This window comes from Rana temporaria, chromosome 1 (assembly GCF_905171775.1).
Source record: "Rana temporaria chromosome 1, aRanTem1.1, whole genome shotgun sequence".
NCBI lineage: Eukaryota > Metazoa > Chordata > Amphibia > Anura > Ranidae > Rana > Rana temporaria.
In genome coordinates, this window is record NC_053489.1 from 279,873,911 (window position 1) to 279,900,990 (window position 27,080).

General features: G+C 42.6%; 1 protein-coding gene across 1 annotated transcript in view; it reads right to left on the minus strand.

Annotated features, from left to right (window-relative positions):
* Positions 1 to 348: 348 nt before the first annotated feature.
* Positions 349 to 27,080, minus strand: part of PCSK5 (proprotein convertase subtilisin/kexin type 5) — a 508,063-nt gene continuing 481,331 nt past the window's right edge. The window contains exons 34-37 of the mRNA XM_040356083.1: positions 14,046 to 14,263; positions 10,584 to 10,684; positions 10,252 to 10,435; positions 349 to 969 (exon numbers count right to left, since the gene is read on the minus strand). Coding sequence (XP_040212017.1) covers positions 557 to 969; positions 10,252 to 10,435; positions 10,584 to 10,684; positions 14,046 to 14,263 — 916 coding nt within the window. The 3' untranslated portion in view covers positions 349 to 556. The remainder of the gene's footprint in view (positions 970 to 10,251; positions 10,436 to 10,583; positions 10,685 to 14,045; positions 14,264 to 27,080) is intronic.

Genomic DNA, 27,080 nt, shown 5'->3' on the forward strand with positions numbered 1-27,080 from the left:
CACATGATCAGTCTGGGAGTACTAAGCAGATCACATAAAAACAGGTTTCCTTACACAGAGTAAGGAAACAATGCACCATCTAGAAACTGCATTGATACCATTTATTGAGATTGGGGGTTATTTACTAAAGGCAAATCCACTTTGCACTACAAGTGCAAAGTACACTTGGAAGTGCAGTCGCTGTAGATCCGAGGGGGACATGCAAGGAAGATAAAAAACAGCATTTTAGCTTGCACATGATTGCATAATAAAATCAGCAGAGCTTCCCCTCATTTCAGTTCAGATTTACACTTCCAAGTGCACTTTCAGTGCAATTTAAAGTGCACTTTGCACTTGTAGTTTGCACTTGTAGTGCAAAGTGGATTTGCCTTTCGTAAATAACCCCCATTGTGACTTGAAAAGTCAAGGTGTTACCCATAGCAACCAGCTTCCATTATTCTGGCTATACAATGTAAGCAAGTGTTTGGTGCTTGGGGTATCAACCCTGTTTTTTATCTGCTTACAGTCTACACACATCCAGTGCTACTAACCATAGCGAATAGGAGTGTTTTATTAATTATCTAAATGAATAACTTTCATCATCATATTCTAAATCCTCATCGTCATCATCTTCTAATAGTCCATATTTAAACTTTCGATACACTGTCCCATCTTGACCCATGTAAACAATATCTTCATCATCATCATCCTCTTCTTCCTCCTCGCGATCGTGATACTCAATCACGTGATCGCGCTGAAAACTGGAGGTACTTTCTCTGTTGTTCTTGAAAGATTGGAAGGATTTTGTTTGGTCTGGCAGCTTTTCATATCCACTTTTGCTGACAGATAAAGCTTTTGCCCGGGCTCTTCGCCAAAAGAATATGATTGCTCCAGTGCTAAGCACCAGCAGAATAGATGTGGCTAGAAACAAAGCAGTCTTCTTGTGCCCGTTGTTCTCTGTCAGGACTCCGGGAATTAACTTGCATTCCTCTAGAAAAATACAGAAAAGATGGCTTGGTTTATTACAAATAGATAATGGATGGTGTTTCATGCCACTGCAAAGTGTATTATACATCTGTACTTTTCAGCTACACCTTCTTGCATAAAGTATTCACCCATTAACCAAAGTAAATACATTTGTTTTTAAATGATCTCAGAAACCAAAAAACAAAAATGTAATATATTGCAGCGTGCGATCCTTAACCACCTTCCGACTCAAAACAGTACATATACGGCGGCGGGGCAGCGCGTGCAGGCAAAATCACGTACACGTACATGTATGTTATTGTACCTGCCCAGAGAAAGTTGAAAATTTTGAAGAAAAAATATATATTCCACTCACTGTCTTTTTTCATTTACCGTATTTGCCGGCGTATAAGACGACCCCCTAATTTTCCAGCCAAAATGTTGGTTTTGGGATATACTCGCCGTATAAGACTACCCCCTTCCTACTAGTCATGCCTCGCCTCACGGTGCCACCATTACATGCCAGACTGTGCCCCATTACATGCCAGACTGTTCCCTTACCTTATCCTAAGACATGCAGAATTGCGGCCATCCATTTTTTCAAAAGCCGTGATAGGCGGAACACTCAGCTTCCCAGGAGGCACTGTGTTCAGTGTTCGCCTATCACGGAGGCCCTCTCGTCCGAGGACGAGGGGGCCTCTGTGATAGGCAGACACTAAACACAGGACGAGAGAGCCTCCGTGATAGGCGGACACTAAACACAGTGTCTCCTGGGAAGGTGAGTGTTCCGCCTATCACGGAACAGAAGAAGTAGGAGGCGCGGCTTTGAAAAATGTACGGCCGCGATTCTGCATGTCTTAGGATAAGGTAAGGATGTTAGGTTACCGGCGTATAAGACAACCCCCAACTTTTAAGAAGATTTTAAGGGGTTAAAAAGTCGTCTTATACGCCGGAAAATACGGTATATAGCAAAAAAATAAAAAACCCAGTAATGATAAAATACCACCAAAAGAAAGCTCTATTTGTGTGAAAAAAAATATGAAAATTTCATTTGCATACAGTATTGCATGACCGTGCAATTGCCAGCTAACCACTTGACCCTCGAAAGATTTACCCCCCTTCACTTCATGACCAAGCCATTTTTTGCGTGATTACGCAACGTTGTACCCAAATAAATTTGCCGTTTTTCCCCCACAAATAGTTTTTTTGATCACTTCTGCGGTTTTTATTTTTTTTGCGCTATAAACAAAAAATAAAACAATATTTTTTACTTTCTGCTATAAAAACATATACAATAAAAAAAAAATCGCATTTCTTCATAAATTTAATATAATTCTGCTATTTATTTTTGGTAAAAAAAATCCCAATAAGTGTATGCTGATTGGTTTGCGCAAAGGTTATAGGGTCTACAAACTATGGGATATATATTGGAATTTGTATTTAATTCTTTTTATACTAGTAATGACTTATAGCAGGACTGCAATATTGTGGCGGACAATCGCATACTAGCTGACACTTTTGACACTTTGTGGGAACCAGTGACATGAATACAGGGTGGGCCATCAATATGGATCCACCCGGGTGGGCCATTTATATGGATACACCTTAATAAAATCCAACTTTGAATCCAACTTTTGTTTTTGGTGTATCCATAAAAATGGCCCACCCTGTACAGTGATAAGTGCTAAAAATATGCACTGTCACTGTACTAATGACACTGGCTGGGAAGGGGTCAAAAATCTAGGGTGATCAAAGGGTTAAATGTGTGCCTAGCTACTGTTTTTGTGTAAAATGTATGTGCTACTTTTACTAAAGCAAGTGATGAATTTTATTCCATGCTTTGCAGGGACACAAAATCCATCACTTTCCCCCTGTCAGAACTGAGCTCTGCCTTGTTTACATAGAGTTTAATTCTGTGTCCCTGTCTGAAGCTTGGTGAGTGCTGGCAGATATCCATTGCCTGGCACCCGCAGATTGGCTTTTGCTGTAAATAATCACAGCAGAAACGGCCCGCCAGCGGCGCGTTCCCCCCAGACAGAAGTGCAGAATCTCTTATATATACGTGATTCTACGCAGAACAGCCACTCAGCAGTATACAGTGCACATCCGGAAAGTATTCACAGTGCTTCACTTTTTCCACATTTTGTTATGTTACAGCCTTATTCCAAAATAAATTAAATTCATTATTTTCCTCAAAATTCTACAAACAATACCCCATAATGACAACATGTAGACGTTTGTTTGAAATCTTTGCAAATTTATTAAAAATAAAAAACAGAAAAAAATGCCACGTAGATAAGTACCGTATTTATCGGCGTATACCGCACACTTTTTTGCCCTGAAAATCAGGGCAAAATCGTGGGTGCGCGATATACGCCGATACCCGCTTTCCCGCGCCGAGTTTGAACACTGCACCGGCATATACCGAGCGCAGTACACTCGTGTATAGTCGGGCAGGCTCGGCTCCTCTCTCACTCACGTCCTGGACGTACAGGACGTCCAGGACGTGAGCGCAAGAGTAGCCGAGCCTGCCCGACTATACCTGAGTGTACTGCGCTCGGTATATGCCGGCGCAGTGTTCAAATCGGCGCAGGGATCGAGCGGGGAGGACACCACAGAAGGACGCCGGACCCGACGAAGAGGACACCCGAAGCCTCAGACGGACGCCAGACCCGACGAGGCCGCCGATGGACGCCGCGCAAGACACCAAAACTGTAAGTACTAAAATGTTTTTTTTTACAGGAATGCGGGTCCACTTTAGGGATGCGGGCGAAACGCCGGAGCGCGCAATACCCCGATAAATACGGTATTTACAGCCTTTGTTCAATACAGCTTCAAATCTTTTTGAGTATGATGCTACAAGCTTGGCACACCTGTTTTTGGGCAGCTTTTCACATTCTTCTTTGCAGGACCTCTGAAGCTCCATCAGGTTGGATGAGAAGCATTGGTGCACAGCCACAAGTCTGGGCTCTGGTTGGGCCACTCAAGGACATTCACAGAGTTGTTCTGTATTCACTCTTTTGTTTTCTTAGCTGTGTGCTAAGGGTCCTTGTCCTGTGCTCCAGTCTGAGGTTCAGAACGCTCTTGAGCAGCTTTTCATCAAGGATGTCTCTGTACATTGCTGCATTCATCTTTCCTTTGATCTGGACTAGTCTCCCAATTCCTGCCACTGAAAAACTTCCCCACATCATGAAGCTGCCACCACCATGCTTCACTGTAGGGATGTATTAGCCAGGTGATGAGCGGTGCCTGGTTTCCTCCAGACATGACGCTTGCTATTCAGGCCAAATAGTTCAGTCTTTGTTTAATCAGACCAGAGAATTTTATTTCTCATGGTTTGGAGAGTCCTTCAGGTACCTTTTGGAAGACTCCGGGTGGGCTGTTATGTGCCCTTTACAGAGGAGTGGCTTCTGTCTGGTCACTCTATCATAGAGATCTGATTGGGGAAGTGTTGCAGAGATGGTTGTTATTCTGGAGGGTTCTCCTTTCTCCACAAAGAAATGCTGGAGCTCTGTCAGAGTGACGATCTGGTTCTCGGTCACTTCCCTGACTGCTCCCCTGATTGCTCAGTTTGGCCAGGTGACACGCTCTAGGAAGAGTCCTGTGGTTCCAAACTTCTTCTATTTACGGCTGCAGACATTTTTCTGTACCCTTCCTCAGATCTGTGCCTCTGCACAATCCTGTCTTGGAGGTCTACAGCCAATTCCTTGGACTTCATGGCTTGGTTTGTGCTCTGACATGCACTCTTAACTGTGGGACCTTTATATAGACAGGTGTGTACCTTTCTAAATCATGTCCAATCAACTGAATTTACCACAGGTGGACTCCAATCAAGTTGTAGAAACATCTCAAGGATGATCAGTGGAAACACGATGCACCTGAGCTCAATTTTGAGTGTCATGGCAAAGGCTGTGAATACTTATGTACATGTGATCTTTTAATTTTTTCTTATAAATTTGCAAAGATTTCAAACAAACTCCTTTCATGTTGTCATTATGAAGTATTAATTGTAGAATTTTGAGGAAAATAATGAATTTAATCAATTTTGGAATAAGGTTGTAACATAACAAAGGGTGTAAAAAGTAAAGCGTTGTGAATACGTTTTCCGATGCACTCTATCTGCTATGGGGCAGTCGGTCAGTGGGTAAAGTAGTGCAGTGTTGAATAGCAAAAATGATCATGAAGGGGGTAAAACCTTCTGGAGGTCATGTGCCTTAACGTGATTGATGCATTAGTTTTGTTTTTGTTTTAGGCTTTTTGCTCATTAGTTTCACCTGGTCAGTCTGGAGGGAGGGGAGTGTTATGCCCCGTACACTTGATCGGAATTTCCGTTGTGACAAACTCCGACTGATTTTTCAGACGGAATTCTGTTCAAGCTGTCTTGCATACACACTGCCACACCAAATTCCAACCGTCCAAAACGCGGTGACATACAACACTTCGACGAGCCGAGAAAAATTAAGTTCAATGCTTCCGAGCATGCGTCCACTTGATTCTGAGCATGCATGTTTTTTTCTCCGTCGGAGTTCCACACAGACGATCGGAATTTGCGATAGAATTTCTAAGTCCGTCGGAATTTCCGATAGAAAAAATCCGATGGGGCCCACACACGGTCGGAATATCTGATGAAAAAATTCTGTCTGACTTTTTTCATCGGAAATTCCGATCATGTGTACAAGGCATTAGATGTACTAGTAACTAGAAGCTATAGGTACATTAACACACACTGCACTCTTTTTTTTTTTTATGCGATAAAAGTTTTGAATGGATAAATAAAAGCTGATCATTGTAAGCAACCCTGTCAGTGGTACAGTAAATGGTTTGTCTTACTCTTAATTGATAGATTTTCAGGACAGCTTGTTCTTTTGAAAAACAACAGAGTTGTTGGCTCGATCACCAGACAAAAAGAAAGCCTAAAGAAGAAAGCGAATGCAGCCATCATATCTGTACTCCTTGCTGCACAGGCTAGTTATAGGTTAGGGTGGAAGTGGGGAATTGGTGTGAGAATGCACTGGATACTTTCATCTGCCATTGTGCCCTTGCTGGGTGTCCCGTGCATCCTTGAAACTTTAACCACTTGCTGACCGCTGCATGCCGATATACGTCAGCTCAATGGCAGCGGTGGGCAAATGGGCGTACAGGTACGCCCCCTTTATTTTGCCGACGAACTCGATGTTCGCCGGCGGCCCGCAATCGTGACACGGAGAGACAGAATGGGGAGATGCCCATGTAAACAAGGCATTTCCCTGTTCTGCCTAGTGACATGGCAGGGATCTACGTGAGCAGTGAATTCTGTCATGTCAGTGATAGCCCATCCCCCCTATAGTCAGAATCACTCCCTAGGACACATTTAACCCCTTGATTGCCCCTAGTGTTTAACCCCTTCCCTGCCAGTGTCATTTACACAGTAATCAGTGCATTTTTATAGCACTGATCGCTGTATAATAAATGACAAGGGTCCCAAAATAGTGTCAAAAGTGTCTGATATGTCCGCCGCAATATCGCAGTCACAATATCGCTGATCGCCACTATTACTAGTAATAAAAAAATACTTATATAAATGCCATAAATCTATCCCCTATTTTGTAGATGCTATAACTTTTGTGCAAACTAATCAACATACGCTTATTGCGATTTTTTTTCCCAATAATATGTAGAAGAATACATATCGGCCTAAACTGAGGAATTTATATATATATATATATATATATATATATATATATATATATATATATATATATATATATATTTTTTTTTTTTTTTTTTTTTTGGGGATATTTTTTATAGCAAAAAGTCAAAAATATAGTTTTCTTTTTTCCAAAGTTGTCTCTCTTTTTTTGTTTATAGCGCAAAAAATTCAAACCGCAGAGGTGATTAAATACAAACCAAAAGAAAGCTCTATTTGTGGGGAAAAAAGGACATCAATTTTGTTTGGGTGCAACGTCGTACGACCGCGCAATTGTCGGTTAAAGTGACGCAGTGCCGTATCGCAAAAAGTGCTCTGGTCAGGAAGAGGTTAAATTCTTCCGGGGGTAAAGCGGTTAAAGCGGAGTTCCGGCCATAATTTCACTTTTTAAATATAAATACCCCTGTAATACACAATCTTAATGTATTCTAGTAAAGTTAGTCTGTACACTAAGGTCCGTTTTGTTAGGTTGTTACAGCATTTAGACACTTTATAAAATAGAAATTGACTGGGGCCATCTTAAGTGTGGGCATCATGAAGCCAGACTGTATGACTTCCTGGATTTCAGCCTTGCAAATCTCGCACATGCTCAGTGCTGCACAAGCAGTGTCAGATCAGGTTTTAGCACCTGTGCTGTCCAAGTCACATGATTCTTTGAGACTGGGGAATGCACAGACTCCTAGAAAGTTACACCCACTACATTCCCAGGAGTCTGTGCGGTGTAGGTTAGGAAGCATTAAGCACCTAGGTGCAGGAAGTGGGAAGATTAACTATTCTGCCTAGCAACAACACTTTGAAGGCATCTAAAAAAAAAAAAAAAAATTGTAAAGGACTAATGACATTTTTTTAAAACTACTGATGTAATGTTATATTTATGGGTGGAACTCCACTTTAAAGAGGGGTGGGCACCCTCCAGGCATAGCTGCCCTTAACCTATCCACTGCTATATGCTCTCCAATTTGGAAGACTCTCAAAATTATAGAATTAGGAACACATGACAATGGGGTACCTTGATAGTGTGTGACTAAACCCCTTGGGCTGGATTCACGTAGAGCGGCGCATATTTCTGCCGGCGTAGCGCATCTCATATGCGCTACGCCGACGTAACACAGAGAGGCAAGAACAGTATTCACAAAGCACTCGCTCCCCAACATTGCGCCGGCGTAACGTAAACTCGTTGGCGTAAGCCGGCCTAAATCAAAGTAGTTAGAAGTGGACGTGATACATTTAAATGAACCGTGACCCCATGCAAATGAATGGCCGAACGAACGGCGCATGCGCGCACATGCTCAGAATCACGTTGAATATACTCCCTAAGATACGACGGCTCAATGCCTACGACATGAACGTAACCTACGCCAGCGTAAATATGCGCCCAAGATACGCTGGCATAGAAAAGTTACGTCGGTCGGGGGAAGCCTATTTTCAGGCGTATCTAGTTCTATGGGCACGGCGCATAGATACGACGGCGCACATTGACACTTACGCAGGGTATCTGTAGATACATCGGCGTAAGTGTTACGTGATTCCAGGCCCTTGTTTTTAACATGAACTGTTAGACAGGGTCAATTTGGTTTTGTTTCAGGCTATCTGGTAAGTAAGCTAGGAATTTTTGTTTGTTTTTGATGTGCGTTGTTCTTCCATGTGCTCCTTGCTGCAAAGGCTAGTTATAAGTTGGGGTGGTTGCCATTTGTTTGTACAGTCAGTGAACTGGTGTGGGGACGCACTGGATAACTTCAGATGCCATTGTGCCCTTGCTGCATGTCCTATGCATCCCTGTACTTTTAAGAAGCTATGGGCTCCCTCCAGGCAAGCCTGCCCATAATCCATCCTCTGCTATGTGTGCTCCAATTTGGGAGACTCTCAAAATTATAAATCTCCTCCAGTGTGACTAAACCCAATTTTTTTTAATATGCAGTGCAACTAAACGTGAAATTTTAGACAGGATCGATTTGTTTGTGTTGCAGGCTAGCTGGTAAGTGGGCTAGGAATTCTTGTTTGTTTTTCATGTGTATTGCCCTTTCATGTGCTCCTTGCTGCAAAGGTCAGCTATAGGTTGGAGTGGTTGCCATTTGTTTGTACAGTTGGGGAATTGGTGTGGTGATACACTGGATGCTTTCAGCTGCCATTGTGCCCTCGTTGAGTGTCCCCTGCATCCTTATAACTTTAAGGAGGGGTGGGCTAAGCTTCCTCCAGGCAAACATTTGGGAGACTCTCAGAATTATAGAGTTAGGTCCACAGTACAATGAGGTGCCTTGATGTGACCACTGCGGCTTACACACGTTTGCAATTGTGTTTGTGTATGAATAAACTTCTTGTTTTTAACACAAACTGCTGGGAAGGGTTTTTTTTTTATTGCAGGCTAGCTGGTAAGTGAGCTGGGAATTTTTGTTTGTTTTTGACCTGTCAGCAAGTCAACTGATCCATAAGCTGCAGTAGTAGCAACTGTCCCCAATGGTTCAGCAGGAATCATAATAGAAGCATCAGCTTGGTGGAAAATCATCTTTCAGAGAGATAGATATTCATCAAGCACCACAGCAGGAAGCTAAATTCTCTCAGTAAAGAAAAGAGGTGCATCAACTAAGGACACTAGCAAAAGCTAGTAGGAATATTTCACTGTGGCCTTCTATTCTGCCAGTGTCCAATCAGGTAGCTGTATATAAGCCAGTTGATCCTAGATGCGCCCTTGGAGATTCCGAGTAGAAGTGGGAGCAAATACCCATCAATACTAGAGAAGTATTAAGTATGATTAAAGCGGTGGTTCACCCTAATAAAACATTTTTTTTTTCATTGCATTAAATTAGGCATAGTAGCGCGAGCTACAGTATGCCTGTATTGATTTTTTTAGCCCCGTACTCACTGTGCAATCGTATAGATAAGATTCCGACTCCCCGCGGGGAATTGGCGTTCCTATCAAGAGGGAGGATGATTGACGGCCGGCTATGGCACGTCACGCTTCTCCGGAAATAGCCGAAATAACACTTGGCGCTTCACGGCGCCTGCGCATAGTCTGTGCGCAGGCGCCGTATAGTGCCGTGAAGAGCCGAGACCTGTTCCGGCTATCTTCGGGGAGCGTGACGTGCCATAGCCGGCCGTCAATCATCCTCCCTCTTGATAGGAACGCCCATTCCCCGCGGGGAGTCGGAATCTTATCTATACGATTGCACAGTGAGTACGGGGCTAAAAAAAATCAATACAGGCATACTGTAGCTCGCGCTACTATGCCTAATTTAATGCTAAAATGTTGTTAGTGTGGGTGAACCACTGCTTTAAGCACCACCATACATGCGTCAGCTGCTTCTCCCTGTTTTCTGTAACATGAAGTAACTACTAATAAAGATGCCTTCAATGGAGTGCGGCCTTCCAGGATTTTTTTTTCCTTCCTTACCAATCAATACTAGTTACCCGCATCCACCCCCCCCCCCAAAAAAAAGGACATGCCAAATTAGGTAGAGGAGGGGGAGGAGTACTTAAAGCAGAAGTTCCCCTTTTGGGTGAAGCGCCACTTTAAGGACAATACCCACCATCTAAATGGCTTCCTATGAGCGAAAACTACATATTACTAGGTACTGACTACTACTATTTTTAAATATATTATAAATATTTGATATTATTCTTACCTGGTACTTCACTACAGTCACAGCATTCACCGAAGCCTTCTGGCTTAGAGTGGCAGCAATGCACACACCTTCCTTCATTCACATATAGTGAAAAGCTTGCTGGGCACACAGTACAGTTCAGTAGTCCAGGTCCCTTACACTCTATACAGCTTTCATGGCATTGTTCACACGGTACATCTGGTCCCTTTAAAAGGCAGATTAAAATTCAATTTTTTAATATATAATTTTGATGTTACATTAATATGTGACATTCTGTTAAAACGTGGAGTCTGCATACATGGGTGAATGCAACCTTGCAGAAATGTAGCTGTATATCTCTAAAATTTGCATACCTGTGCACTCTTGTATTCTCCAGCAAAACACTCAGAGCGACAAATTCCCCCTTGCAGCTCGTAACTTGTCACACATGATGTGCACAATAGGGCACCTGAACCTGGATAAAAAAAAAACAAAAAAAAAAATGTTAATATTTAGTCATAAGAAGCTTTAGACTCCTTTCACATTAGTGTGTCTCCAAAGTCGCACAATTTCCAGTGTGACTATGGATTGCGACTTTGACTTTACACTCAATCAAAAGTCGCATGAAAGTAATGCAGGCACCTTTAAAAAGTCACTTTGAATGGGTGCCATTGAAAAGAATGGGGTGCGACTTGTCATGCGACTTTGATGTCCAAAGCCGCATTACAAATTGCACAGGTTTCGAATGGAGCCTTAAGGTGTGTAGGCATCAGCTGTGTCTGCTGATGGGGAACAGCATTTATTGGTCATGGTGTGTCATTGGACTGTATCAAGGTAGAGCCTGGTATCTGTAAAATAAAGGTTGTACGATTTGAATAGGACCTCATATAATTTGCCAGTGATACAAAGATATTTCTTGTGGAGTAGTCTGGACAATTAGTACTTGAAAACAGTTGCATTGAGGGAATATTATTCCTGATTTGTTATGATCTGAGCCTGAGCATGCAAAGGGTTACATTGCATTAGGTGGAAAAAACTTAACATGTTATATCTGCCCATGTATGGCCAAGTTTAAAGTGTAGCCTGATGACTACCCTGCTCATTCACTGAACCCTATGAGCAGCAGTCATGTAGTGTGTTCTTGTTTGTGCATGCTTTAGTAAGCACAGTGTAAAGCGCTAGAACAAGAACTATTCACGGTCTTTGAATTCCATAAAACATGTGGTCTCAACTTGATTTAGGTAGAGCTAGAGTGGACTCTTAATGGTCATCTAGTCATGCCTTACTGATACTTTTTAGCTATGGGCAGCACAGTGGCTTAATGGTTAGCAGTGGTGTCACTAGGGGGGGTGCAGGCCGCACCCGGGTGACCCCTGCCAGAGGGGTGACACCTGTGGGCAGCGGCACTGATAAGACTGCCCCCTACACTAATCTGCGTCTCTCGCCGAGTCGCCGGCTGTCTCCCTGTCTCGCGCAGAGGAGTGGAGCAGACCGAAGCCACCTCTGCTCCTCTCTGTTTATATCTACACAGGAGGCGGGAGCCAGAGGGACACACACCACTGTGCATATCCTGCGCTGTTCTGAGATCTGTACATTGTAATGTAATGTAGATGGACAAAAGAGGGGGACAGTCACCAGGAAGGGGGGCAATTTAAAAAATGATGGAGTAATGGGGGGGGGGGGGGGGGGGGTTAAGAGGACATGTGCTTGGGGGCACTATGGGAGGGGAGAGGGGGAACACTAGAAAAAGTCGAGAGGGGGTCTGCACTGAGGGGAGGGTCTATACTGATGTAGGGGGACTGCTCTGAAGGGGGTATATACTGATGGAGGGGGGTCTGTACTGAGGGGGATCTATACTGATAGAGGGGGGTCTATACTCATAAAGGGGGTCTACACTGAGGGGGGTCTATACTGATGAGGGGTCTGCACTGAGGTAGGTCTATACTGATAGAGGGGTTCTTACCTTAGAAGGGGTATATACTCATAGAGGGGGTCTGTACTGAGGGTGGGTCTGTACTGATGGAGGGGGGTCTATACTCATAGAGGGGATGTGTACTGAAGGGGGTGTATACTTATAGAGGGGGTCTGCACTTAGGGGGGTCTATACTGATGGAGGGGGGTCTTTACTAAGGGGGGAATATACCGATAGAGAGCGTCTGTACTGAGGGTGGGTCTATACTGATGGAGGGGGGTCAATACTCATAGAGGGGATCTGTACTGAAGGGGGTGTATACTTATAGAGGGGGTCTATACTGATGGAGGGGGGTCTATACTAATGGAGGGGGGTCTATACTGATAGAGGGGGTCTTTACTAAGGGGGGGGGGTATACATCTGACACTAAGTGACACTTTTTTGGGACCAGGGACACCAATACAGTGATCAGTGTTAAAAATAATGCCCTGTCACTGCATAAATGACACTGGCAAGGAAGGGGTTAACATCAGGGCGATCAGAGGGTTATGTGTGCTCCTAGGGAGTGCTTTCAAAAATGTGGGGGGAACGATGACATTGGAGGAAAACAGAGATCCATGTTTCTGCTGTGAGAGCAGGTCGCCGTCGGCACGCTCCAGACCTTGTGCACAAAATCACATACAGGTACGTGATTTTTCTCAGCCAGGCCACCCTGCCGCAGTGTATATGCGGTATGCGGTCCCGAAGCGGTTAAAAGTAAACCCAGCAGCTTCCGTTCCCTGCCCAGTGCTGCTGTGCCTTCAGTTTAGGATTGTCCCGCCTCCTGCTCTCCGCTCTCTGAAAGGTAGGAGAGTGAAGGGAGGAAAATATATGGAACTGTGAAGGATGGGAAGCGAGGTAATGGGGGTAGTGCTGTGTGGAGGGGTCTGGTAAAGGGGGCAATACTGTGTGGGGGATATATGAAGGGGGCAATACTGTGTGGGGTGATATGTGAAGGGGGCAATACTGTGTGGGGATATGTAAAGGGTGAAATACTGTGTGGGGTGATATGTGAAGGGGGCAATACTGTGTGGGGGGATATGTTAAGGGGCAATATTGTGTGGGGGGATATGTGAAGGATGCAATACTTTGTGGGGGGATATGTGAAGGGGGGCAATGCTTGGTGGGGGTGGTATGTGAAGGGGGGCAATACTTTGTGGGGGGATATGTGAAGGGGGGCAATACGGTGTGGGGGATATGTAAAGGGGGCAGTACTGTGTGGGGGGATATGTTAAGGGGCAATACTGTGTGGGGGATATGTGAAGGATGCAATACTTTGTGGGGGGGATATGTGAAGAGGGCAATGCTTTGTGGGGGGGGGGTATGTGAAGGGGGGCAATACTTTGTGGGGGGATATGTGAAGGGGGGCAATACGGTTTGGGGGATATGTGAAGGGGGGAAATACTGTGTGGGGTGATATGTGAAGGGTAGCAGTGCTGTGGTGGGGAAAATGTGAAGGGGGACAAGCAGCTGCGCACAAAATGAGGTGCTGCACAGAAAACGTGTAGGGGTACCATTGGCTCTTAAACGCACTGAAATTCAGGGTGCAATTTCCAGCACATGGAAATTGCATGGTACAAATGCACCATGCAGTTTCCATGCGACTGCATTTTTAAAAAGGTGCCAGGACCTATTCTCAGCAGAAAACGCAGGCACAGCAGCCCATTCAAATGAATGGACTGTTGTGCCTGCACACCTGGGCTGTGATGTAAAGAATCTGAGTCATCGCACAAAAATGCGATTCGGACCTCGGCGGGAAGAAATTTTTACTAATCGGACCTCCATGAATTTTAATTCAATACCCCTGTTCTAGAAAGTACAGTGTGAATGTGCTTTCTTGTACCGATCATTTCTGCATTTGAGCAGTTTAGCAAGAACTTCTTACCACTACAAGTCTTGCAGGTTGGGTGGCACCTTTCACAAACTTTTTGGGCATGGTCTTCATAGTAGTATTCAGGACACGAGCTATGACATTGTTTGCTAGTTCTCATCAGGAAAAAATTATCGAAGCAGGCATCGCAGTCATTTGAATTTGGTCCCTGACATTCCTTGCAGACTCTGTTACATCTCTCACATGAGGCAGTGGTGTTATCGGCATAATATCTGAGGGCCAAAAGGTAAAGATAAATTCAACATTAGCTAAAAGAAACATTTAGGGATATACATGTATGAATAATTTGCTGATTAGTTTGCCTGAAAAAAGCAGCTAGATACATTCATACATACATACAGGGGCGGACTGGCAACTCATAGGGCCCCCGGGCAATAGAAGATTATGGGGCCCCCGGGCATACAGATGGCCACCACGCCAGGAGGCAGTGCAGAGGAGGGGCAGCTAAAATCTCGAGATTTTCACATCAAAAGCATGTCGGTATCAGACATATCAGGGACAGATGTAAAAAAAACACATATTTTTACATACTGTCCCTGGTTTTACTGAGCCTGGCAGCCCTGATGGGGCCCCCCGGGCAGTGCCCGAGTTCTTGAATGGTCAGTCCGCCCCTGCATACATACTGTAATGTATACACTTGGTATTTCAAATCACCCTAAAATCTCAGAGGTCACACATCCCTACCTGGTATGCTGAAATTATATGTTCACCTCCCCATATCTGCCAAAAATCCCAGCATGGCATCTGTGCCCTGCAGTGATCCTTTGCCTGTAGCAGCAGAAGTACAAACGTTTAGCATCACTCAGATTATCAGTGTGGCATGAAGTTAACTGAGCTTCCAAGCCTTAAATATTCCTGAAGGTAGAGGGGACAGGCAGTCATACTGAGCTACAGTCCTTGTAGCTACCCTTGGAGTCTAGCCCTCAAAGCACAGACACCAAATGTCCAGAGACAGCTCTCACATTCAGTGAAAGGGGATCATTCTCAAGCCCAGATTCATAAGGAAGTCTCTTTCAGCAGATGTATTTCAGGCTGTCAGCCAGGCACACACTGGGGCCTAAAAGGAACCCATTTACAGTAGCACAGGCTGTCTCCCAGGGGCAGAGGCCCCAGAAGAAGAAGCTTTCCCAAACATTTAGCTTCTCCACAGCCACCTTCTGGGCGTTCCCTCCTAGGGATTGGCTGGGGTCAGATAATTATTCATAGCCAAAAGATTGATCCAATTCTATTTCTGGAAGCTTTTTCCAGAGGCAGGCAGGAGCAGTTAACCACCAGGTTTACTGATCAAACCTGAAAAATATATTGCTGTTCCACTGAGTACCGCAGAGCTAAAAACAAAATATATTCAGCCTGGGGCAGGACACTACACAACAAAAGAGGACTTAACTTACTGAAGTATAGATCTGACTGGTCATGGGAGTGTTGCTTAGAGGAAGGAACTATAATTTGTGCTCTTTTGACCATTCGGGTCATTTGGGCTGCGTCACATTAGCTACTTTGCAGCATAAATTTGTATCAGCTACAGATGCCTGTTATTATTTTATATGTCAAATTATTTAATAGTTACAGTTTTGTTTCAGTAGCTAGCTACACTACCTATTTATGTATCTACCAATAATTGTGTATTGATCAGAAGCTGCACTGAATATCGAGAGTAGCTACTGAAGATGGTGACTATGCAGCTATCTTCCATCCTGCAAAAGGTCATACACTTAAAGTGGAGTTCCACCCATAAATATAACATTACATCAGTAGTTTTAAAAAAATGTAATTAATCCTTTACGAAAACATTTTTTTTTTTAGATGCCTTCAAAGTGTTGTTGCTAGGCAGAATAGTTAATATTCCCACTTCCTGCACCTAGGTGCTTAATGCTTCCTAACCTACACCGCACAGACTCCTGGGAATGTAGTGGGTGTAACTTTCCAGGAGTCTGTGCACTCCCCAGTCTCAAAGAATCATGTGACTTGGTAAGCATAGGTGCTGAAACCTGATCGGACACTGCTTGTGCAGCACTGAGCATGTGCAAAATGTGCAAGGCTGAAATCCAGGAAGTCATACAGTCTGGCTTCATGATGCCCACACTTAAGATGGCCCCCGTCAATTTCTATTTTATAAAGTCTCTAAATGCTGTAACAACCTAACAAAACGGACCTTAGTTTACAGACTAACTTTACTAGAATACATTAAGCTTGTGTATTACAGGGGTATTTATATTTAAAAAGTGAAATTGTGTCCGGAACTCCGCTTTAAGCAACAATAGAAAACAACCAAAACACAACCAACAAAAAAACAAAGGTGAACAATTTTGTATCTGCTTAGGTCCATGTCTCATGGACATTTTCTGTCATTGGTGACACCTTACCTAAAATTCAACTTACATGATCCTATCTACTTTTTGCTGCCCAAACCAGTAAGACGTCATCCATCACTGCACTTTGTTACAAATTGTGCGATATCCAGTAGGGATATTGGAAGCTAAATTTCAGCAATTCTTCTCTATTTTCTTTGTGACATGAACTTATTAATTAGGGAAGCTCAGCCCAAAAGGAGCTTACAGTCTTATGCCAAGTACACTCGGTCGGAATTTCCGACAACAAATATTCGATGTGAGCTTTTGGTTGGATATTCCGACCGTGTGTAGGCTCCATTGGACATTTGCTGTCGGAATTTCCGACAACAAATGTTTGAGAGCGGGTTCTCATTTTTTCCGACAACAAAAGTTATTTTTGGAAATTCAGATTGTATGCAATTCCGAAGGAACAAAAATCCTACGCATGCTCGGAATCAATTCAACGCATGCTCGGAAATCATTGAACTTCATTTTTCTCGGCTCGTCGTAGTGTTGTACGTGACCGCGTTTTTGACGTTCGGAATTTCCAACAACATTTGTGGGACCATGTGTATGCAAGACAAGTTTGAGCCAACAATTCGTCGGGAAAAAATCCACGGTTTTGTTGTCAGAATGTCCGATCGTGTGTACGCGGCATTACAGTACTTCTACTGGTCTTCTGTATCTGTGAGACCTTGACAAGACACAGTCCAAAACTACAGTACACATGCCCCAAATCCCAGGATTTCTAGCGCCAAGGCTGAAGCTGCATTTAGCCGCTGGTTTCAAGCACCAATTTGTAGTCTGAGTGGTTGTTTTACAGACTTACTTTCTCAGCATTCTTCTCTCAACATAGAAATGTTTGTGGGGTTTTTTAGGACCGTTGAGCCACATTCTCTCATCTGTGTTTGCAGATGGCTGGCAGAGAATTCTGTTTGGACAGCTTACGAGAAGGAATTGTAGAATCTCTTCCTTGTCCACCTACTCCATTTACTAATTTCACTGTTTTTACATATTCTTTAAAGCCATGTTACGCTGGGCAAACCTTGTAGTTACCAAAAAAGACAGGAAAAGCAGACTGGCTGAAAGTAATTGAAAACACGCAGTTTTCCTTTCCAGACTAGACTATTACATGTTTTCATAACCAAAAAATTGTCAACATGACTCACCATGGGGATTTAAGGTATGAATCGTGGGAATACAGTAATTAGAGAATGAAAAAGTGCCTGCTGTATACTTCCTAATTTCTTATCAACCAGCTGCCATCAATTTTGGTATAAATCCCAAAAAAACACATGATTTTGTGTGTTGAGGCGCTAGCTATTAAAGGGGTTGTAAAGGTTTGTCTTTTATTTTCGAAATTGGTTCCTTTAAGCTAGTGCATTGTTGGTTCACTTTCCCTTCTAAATGTTTTTGTTTCTGAATTTCTCACTTCCTGTTTCTCCTCAGTAAGCTTTCCACCATCATCCGAGCGGTGGAAAGTCATTTAGAACAGCTTACTGAACACCTTACTGAGGAACAGGAAGTGAGAAATTCAGACAAAGAAAAAAAACATTTAGAAGGGAAGTCGAAGGAAAAGGTAAGTGAACCAACAATGCACTAGCTTAAAGGGACCTATTTCGAAAATAAAAAACAAACCTTTACAACCCCTTTAAAGTGTACACCATAAATCTGATACATAAATCCACATAAGTGAATCAAAATAAAACAATTCAGTGCTGTCGAAAAATGTCCTGTAATCAATTACAGGAATAACAGTACTTTATACAATTTCTTAATGTCACCATGTGTTCATTTGTGATCCATACTCTTCTTACTTGAAAGTGCTCCTTTTTACAAATGTGCACCACCATTAGATAGCTTTGGGCCACCAGGACCCTCTCAGCTTATATGGAATTCCTTTATATTGGTATGGGCTCAGCATACATCCAGTTTCACCAGCAAGGATACCCAGATAACTTTTGGCCACCAGGATCCTCACAGCTTTTATGAAATTATTTTCTGTTGATATGGGCTCAGCAAACATCCAATGTCACCAGCAGGGATATTCCAAAATGAACAAACAATACCAAATAATTGTGCAGTACGTATATTAAAAACTTTTAGCTAGATTCACATAGAGTTAGGTCGGCGTTTCAGTAGATACGCCAACCTAACTCGGAATCTGCGCTGACCTAAGTTTAAGTGTATTCTCAAAAAGATATACACTTAAACCTATCTAAGATACGACAGCTTGCGCCGTCCTATCTTAGGGTGCAATATTTAGGCTGGCCGCTAGGTGGCGCTTCCACGTGAATAGGGATTTACGTCATTTACGTCCACGTTGAAATCAATAGGACTGTGCAGCGTACTTAGCCGCAATGCACACTGGGAAATGTAGGCGGACGGCGCATGCGTATGCGCATTTACGCTACGCCACCGTAAGTTAGGAGGCAAGTACTTTGAGAATACAGTACTTGCCTCTCTGACTTAAGGCGGCGTAGCGTAAATACGATACGCTACGCCGCCTTAAAGTTGCGCGGGGCTACCTGAATCTAGCTATTTTTCCATAAAAACATAAGCCAGAAAACTTACATTTCCTTGTGCCATGTAGTGGCACCCACTGTAAATCGCTTGGTTTGTTTAAAATCCTCACTGCTCGTATCTTTGGGCTTCGGATGTGACGAAACGGGAAATACCACTGCTACAAGGACCTCAATGCATTTCACCAGAAGGCATCATCAGGAAGTCGTGTTTTTTTTTTGTTTTTTTGTTGATTTTTTGTGGATTTATGGATTTATGGTGTATTTATGGTGTACACTTTAATAGCTAGCACCTCAACACACAAAATCATCAAGGGAATATTTAAAAATGTAAAACTGGGTTAGCAGCATAATGTTAATCTTGTAGGTCTAGGTGAAAATGCCATTACTTTGGACATCACAGCATTATGATATACAAGGGCGTTCAAGTCAAACCGGGACTTTTGAGTTTAAATAGTAGTGGAAACTGCATTTATTTTTTTGACATACTCCTCTTCTACATTTATACATTTATCCCAGCATTTAACTAATACCTGGAAAGCTTGGTCATAGAAAGATTTGTCAGTAAGCCTGAACCATCCTAGAGCAAAATACTGCAAAGTCTACGTCAGCTCCGGACTGGTTGCAATAATTAACTGTTAATATTTGGATTTGTATGAAAACAACCCCTGCTATCTTATGCGTAAAGGGAATTGTTGTATTTTTATCATGGGTTAATCTAACAATCTCAAATATTCCTCAATGAAATAATTTGCACTGTTTGTAAAATAACTGAATTTGCAGGAGAAATGACTCATAGCGCTACATCCGACATCTGAGCCAATATGAGCATATTTTGTAATACTTCCAAGAATTCTTTTTTTTCATGACAGAGCACAGGGTCATCTTGTGCCGAAGCTGTGGAAATAATTCGAATTTTCAGGGTCTGTTTATCAAACTTCAGCTGCAATGGAAAAGTTGTGCCAAGTTCACTAAATGTAAATTCAGCATGGCCTTCAGTGCCAACGCCCCCCCCCCCCCCCCCCCCCCCACACACACAGCTGTGTTCCCTTCAGTGCCATAAACCCCTTCCCCCCACAGCTTTGCCCCCTTCAGTGCCATCAAACCCCCCAAACTGTGTCCCCTTCAGTGCCATAACCCCCAACTGTGTCCCCTTCAGTGCCATAACCCCCAACTGTGTCCCCTTCAGTGCCATAACCTTCCACAACTGTGTGCCCTTCAGTGCCATAACCTTCCACAACTGTGTCACCTTCAGTGCCATAACTTTCCACAACTGTGTCCCCTTCAGAGCCATCTCCCACAACACAAATGTGTCCCCTTCAGAACAATCAACTTCACACCTCCCCAACAACTGTGTCCCCAACATAGCCAATATATCCTCAAGCCACACATTTGTTTCTTCCCCATCAGTCTCTCTGTACTTTACCGCTATGCACTGTGCTTCAAGTGCAGATCTTCTGCATCGCCCCATCTTGTCTCCTGCCCTGTTGTTACACAGGCATGCTGTATGAAAAATTACACTGATGTAAACAGCGGGTGGGAGCCAGAAGATGCAGTCGGTCTGCACTGAAATACCTCATTGGTTGAGGCCGAGCATCGGGATCAATTGAGGTCCAGTGCTGGGAGTGGTTGCAAGACCTGTGCTGCATACTGCCTGGGGTGAGTATGCTTAATAGGTTTTGAGAGCCGACAATGCTTTGGCAGAGAGACTGTCCCAGTGGCGAGTCTGATGACTCTAGCTGCGGGACCATTAAAACATCCTAGCGGGCCGGATATGGCCTGTGGGTCATACTTTGGAGACCTCTGATCTGGAGGGCACTGTCAAAGTCTGGGAGAAATAATGTATTGTCATTATACGAAAAACAAAGGTGCAATCAGCGCAAATATATAGATCAAAATAAGTGTATATAAATAATTTCAAGTGAAACAGACCCCCGGGGTTCAGATCACCAGTAATGCCAGCTGAACACAACAGGATAATCACAAAATCCAGGGAGATACAAAACATATAGAAAAAAGTGCAGCGCAAAACTTATGTTATGGATATAGTGACAAAAATATATGCATAAATGTAAATATTATTAATAGTCCAAAAAGGAACCAAATCCAGAAGTGCCTGATGTAGAAGAATCTTCACCACGTGATAGCACACCAAACTAAAAGTGATCCCTCCACCGCTAGAAATGGGTACTCTCACCTTCGCAAGTGGACCACTGAATTAACAGATGGTCAATTAGGCAGGTGTCACAATATAAAGTAGATAGTGCAGCGCTAGAGGAAAAGTCCAAATAAAGATCATCCAGGTGATTCTCTTATAAGTGACTGACAATATGAGGCATGCAGGTGATATAGCGTGGGTTAACAGGAGACCTCCACCAATAGTAACAATGGCCGCTCACCTCACTGATAATAAAAAAATCGCTTTCCCATAAGGGTCAATCCCAGGCATGTAACAGCATAATCCAAGCAGGAAAGGAATACATCTCAGGTAATATCAGCATGGATGGCAGATCTCAAGTAATATCAACATGGATAGCAGCCATGGAATTCGATGTAAGAAAAACAAAACATAGTGTTTCTACGCAATAACCAATATAACATTTAATAGTGAAAATACACTTACATAAAAAGCACTATATCCAGTGCTAGGAATCAAATGCAAACAAAAACGCACACAGCATGGTCCGATAGATGGCAGCGGGTGACGTCACGTACTTCCCTACCGAACGTTGCGTCCCAAGGGCGGGACTTCTTCAGCGGATGTAGGGGAGAGGAAACGTGCACCCAGTTATATACATGTATGTTGCTATGGAAAGTAAGTAGCTACAATGCAGCATATGGACCAAAAAGGTCTCTAGCTACAGGGCAGTGTGTGGGACAAAAAGCTCACTGGCTACGGATCAGCATGCAGGACAAAAAGCACCGCAAAAAAACAGAAAGCAAATCACTTACTGCGGCGATCATACCTATTCAAATCTGTCAGCAGAAATATGCAAGGGGAGAGTGAATATTACTTAAAAGCCCCGGAATACATATGTTTAGCAACGACAAAGAAAAAATATAAAAATATATAAATAAATAAATAAATATATAAATATACGAAAGTCCCATTTAGACAAAATGGAAGATGAAAAAACAGGGCTGCATAATCATGCAGACCAGTACAACACATGAGGTCAACCGCTGCAACCATCGGACAAGTAAAAACATAACATTAAAACAATATAAATACAAATATTAATTATGTTATAAAAATATTTTGTTTAAAAAATATATGTATCTGAAAACGCATGTCAACGATCGGATAAAAACAATTGACATCAAAGTCCACATTAAAACAATGTAAATACAAATATTAATTATGGACAATGTTATAAAAATATTTTCTTAAAAAAATATATGTATCTGAAAACGCATGTCAACGATCGGATAAAAACAATTGACATCAAAGTCCACATTAAAACAATGTAAATACAAATATTAATTATGGACAATGTTATAAAAATATTTTCTTAAAAAAATATATGTATCTGAAAACGCATGTCAACGATCGGATATAAAACAATTAACATCAAAGTCCACATTTAACCCGTCAGGACAAAGAACATGGGTCTCATGAATCCAATAAGATTCTTTCTTGCTCAATTGTCGGATAAAATTACCCCCCCTCCAATGACGATTAACCTTTTCAATTCCCCAAAAACGCAATCCTTTTGGATTTCTATGATGGAAATCCCTAAAATGGCGGGATACATTGTGTGTGGTTTTCCCTTGTTTGATGTTATTGACATGTTCGGCTAAACGTACATGTAGGGGTCTGGAGGTTCTGCCTATGTATTGCAGGCCGCAATCACATTCCAACATATAGACAACACCTACGGTGTCACAAGTGATGAGCTGTTTAATATCATATTCTTTATCAGTGGCAGATGCCACAAATTTTTTCCTCTTTTTAATGTTCACTTTGGAATGTTTGCATGGAACACAACGTCCACACGCATAGAAACCTCCCAGGAATTTGAACATTCTATTATCTGAAATGACCGGGGGATCGAGCACACTAGGTGCTAATCGATCCCTAAGAGTGGGAGCTTTCTTGTATACAAATTGGGGTTTTGCTGGTAATGCAGGTCCCAATATTTTGTCCTGTTTCAAGATAGACCAATTTTTTGAGATAATCCGTTCAAATTTTTTATGTTGGACATTATAGTCCAAGATCATTCTAAAATTGTGTTTATCATTGGGGGGAAGGCTGACATTAGCCACACGATCGGAGACTAAAACAGTTCTATCTAATTGCTGAACCTGTCCAATTTCCCTCTCAAGGTGGTCTTGGTTGTACCCTTTTTGCACAAATCTATCAGCCAAAACACGAGATTGGTCAACAAAGTCAGACTCAGTGGTGCAATTACGGCGTAATCTAATAAATTGCCCTTTGGGGATATTACATAACCAAGATTTGTGATGGCAACTTCCCAATGGTATGTATGCATTCCGGTCTGTAGGTTTGAAATAATTGGTGAGTTTAAAATGGTCCGTATTTTTGACTATGGTCAAATCTAAAAAGACAATTTTTTCATAGTCAATGGTCCATGTGAGTGTAATATTTTTGTTGTTATTATTGAGACCACTGATGAAGGTATCCAATGAGGACCTCTCACCATTCCAAATGATGATGAGGTCATCGATATAACGACGGTAACAGACCAACTCAGGGGGGCGATGTTGGAAAATCGCCTCTTCCTCCCAGTGGGCCATAAAAATATTGGCCACACTGGGAGCAAAACGAGCGCCCATGGCAACTCCCCTTGTCTGCAGCAAATAGTCTCCATTATACCAGAAATAATTTCTGGATAAGCAGAAATCCAAACAGCCCAAAAGGAATTCTTGGTGTCTCCCTGATAGTGTTGATGTGGAAAGGGCCCATTCAACAGACGCCATAGCGTCTGTCACAGGTGTCACAATAACCAGGAAAACCAGGCTGATGAATCAGATCCTCATAAGGCAACCAGAAATCATGGATAGGTACATGGAAAAAGATATCACAGAACTAAGTGCTCTCTGTAAAACTCAGTAAATTTTATTCACAGGCTTAAAAGGTCAGGCTACTCATGGATGGCAGATGAGCGACGTAGTAACAGGCTCCTAAACCCCCGGACGCGTTGCGTTGTTCAACTTTCTCCCCGCCCCGCTGAGGAAGTTGAACAACGCAACGCGTCCGGGGTTTAGGAGCCTGTTACTACATCGCTCATCTGCCATCCATGATACACAGACGATTGTACTTCTGACATGCAGCTATTTGTCTGGCCAAATGTGAGTAGCCTGACCTTTTAAGCCTGTGAATAAAATTTACAGAGTTTTACAGAGAGCACTTAGTTCTGTGATATCTTTTTCCATGTACCTATCCATGATTTCTGGTTGCCTTATGAGGATCTGATTCATCAGCCTGGTTTTCCTGGTTATTGTGACACCTGCCTAATTGACCATCTGTTAATTCAGTGGTCCACTTGCGAAGGTGAGAGTACCCATTTCTAGCGGTGGAGGGATTACTTTTAGTTTGGTGTGCTATCACGTGGTGAAGATTCTTCTACATCAGGCACTTCTGGATTCGGTTCCTTTTTGGACTATTAATAATATATACATTTATGCATATATTTTTGTCACTATATCCAATGTATTGTCATTGCCAACCTCCTTCTAAAGAATATAGTTGCCTCTTTGGCTTTAATACTTTTTGAGTCATCCACAAAAAGCATGCAGTTTAGAAAATCAAAGTGACATTAGAACTGATCTGAATACTTTTTCCAGTTCTGTACATCCTAGAGTATTAAATATATTGGAGTAGCCAGTGAACAAGCATTTTCAAAGGGGGGCTCAGCCCCTGAAAAGACTTGGAAGTGCTGCTCTGGCATAGTGGGCCTTTGCATGGCAACAAAAATAGATGCCATGGGCCACTTCCAGGAAGAGAAGAGGGGATATGCCTGCCTCCTCTGTCAACAAGGATCATCTTCAAAAAACACTGCATGATCTGTTTAAAACTAGAGGAAAAAAAGGACAAACGTGGGGTTATTGCCCTTCGTAGCCAATCAGAATGTTTACATTTTTCTATAAAATTAAGTGTGAAACATTTTCCTTCTTATTTTTTCCCCAGTTTTAATAAATAGGTACCATTATGTCTGATAGAATTAGAGAATTTTACAGCATACAAGTATATGAATCCAGTGTCTACATGATCTTTATCACCAAATATCTACAGATACCTTTGGAGCGCAATGCCAGCTATTTATAGGCAGATCTTTCTCTGTAATGGTCACACTGGGGGTTATTTACGAAAGGCAAATCCACTTTACACTACAAGTGCAAACTACGAGTGCAAAGTGCACTTGAAATTGCACTGAAAGTTCACTTGGAAGTGCAGTCGCTGTAGATCCGAGGGGGACAAGCAAGGAAAATAAAAAACAACATTTTAGCTTGCACATGATTAGATGATAAAATCAGCAGAGCTTCCCCTCATTTCAGATCTACCCCTCATATTTACAGCGACTGCACTTCCAAGTGCAATTTCAGTGCAATTTCAAGTGAACTTTGCACTTGTAGTGCAAAGTTTGCCTTTCATAAATAACCCCCATGGTGTCCATTTTAAACTGAATGCTTTGGTTTTGTAGAATGTTTTTTCAGGCAGATATACTATTTTTCATCGAGCAGTTGCTGAGATTGGATATTTTCTGTTACTTGGCAGATTGTTTCTCATGAAGCATTGTGAAGATTAGTGCATCTGCCTTTTTTTTTTTTAGAAAAACCTTGCAGCAAAAAAAAAAAACGAATTTTATGCTTACCCAAAATCTTTTTCTTGCAGATTCAAAAACCTTTTCCCTTTGGGTCATACCACCGCCTAACACAACGCCTCTCTACTACCAGCATGCCTCAGTTTTGTAGCAAATCCATTCAGAAAGCATGCTCATGAACACAGAATGGTGGGGGACATGGGTCCCATAATAAACTCCAAGAAAATGATTTTATAGTAAACACACAAATCTTTATTTATTTCTATCCATTTAGGAACAATGGAAGTCTTTCCCTTCAAAATGTGGGCAGCACAGGAATCAAGAGCTTACAGGCCCAAGAAAACAAAACAAAAAAAACAGCTTGCAGCTCAAAAAGCTGCTTGGAGTGCCTTATACTGAACCTGGCATTAGATGAGACCACAGCATTAATCTGGAAGAACTTAATAAATGTGTGAACAGAATACCAGGTGGCAGCCCTGCAAACCTGCAAAACAGTACTTTGATGCTGAAAAGCCCAAGGCTCAAGCCCTAGTAGAGTGCGCATTGCCACAAAAAGGTGAAACCCATTCTTTGAGACCACAAACTTGGAAAATGGTCTGCCTGAACCACCTAAAGATGTTGGAACTAGACATCGGTGCAGCCTTATGGGGTCCATCTGTGAAGAGGAATCAGTCTTCCGAAAGAAAGCAGTGGCTAAGAGACTCTCGGAGGCCGAAACACATCCAGGAAATGTAATGGAGGGGGAAAAACTTGGGGGACATTTCCTTTCGTTGAACTGGACAAATGGACAGGAGAAAAATGTCCTCATTGAGACAAAAAAAGAAACTACCTTAAGCAAGAAATAAGTCTTGGGTCTCAATACCACTTTGTCACCTATGAAAGCCAGAAAGAATTATTTGCAGAATACATCCACAAGTTAAGTTACTCACCCTGCAGAGGTGATGGCTACAAGAAATACAAGAAATACCACCTTGTAATTCATAGTAGAGAATGGAATGCCTCTAATGTGTTAAAATGGCAGCTTCTGAAGCACAGAGAGAACCAGATTAAAATCCCACAGGGTCCTAGGGACATAAACATAGGAAATTCCCTGTACAAAGGTCTTAATGAGTGGGTGAGGGAAACACAATAGGAAGGGCAGAACCCTGACCCTTTATAGTGATGAGACATACATGCTGGTCCAGGCCCAGCTGTAGGAAGGGGAAGATTCATCTCATGGAGAAGCCCCAACACTAACACCAAGTGAAATATGCCTTCCACATCTGGTGATAGATCTTATGGGAAACAGCCTTCCAATCTTTTAGCAGTGTGGGAATCAAAGATACAGAGATGCCTTTGTCTTGCAAAACTTGGGCTTGAAGGTGGATGGTAAATCGACCCTTAAGACAAAAG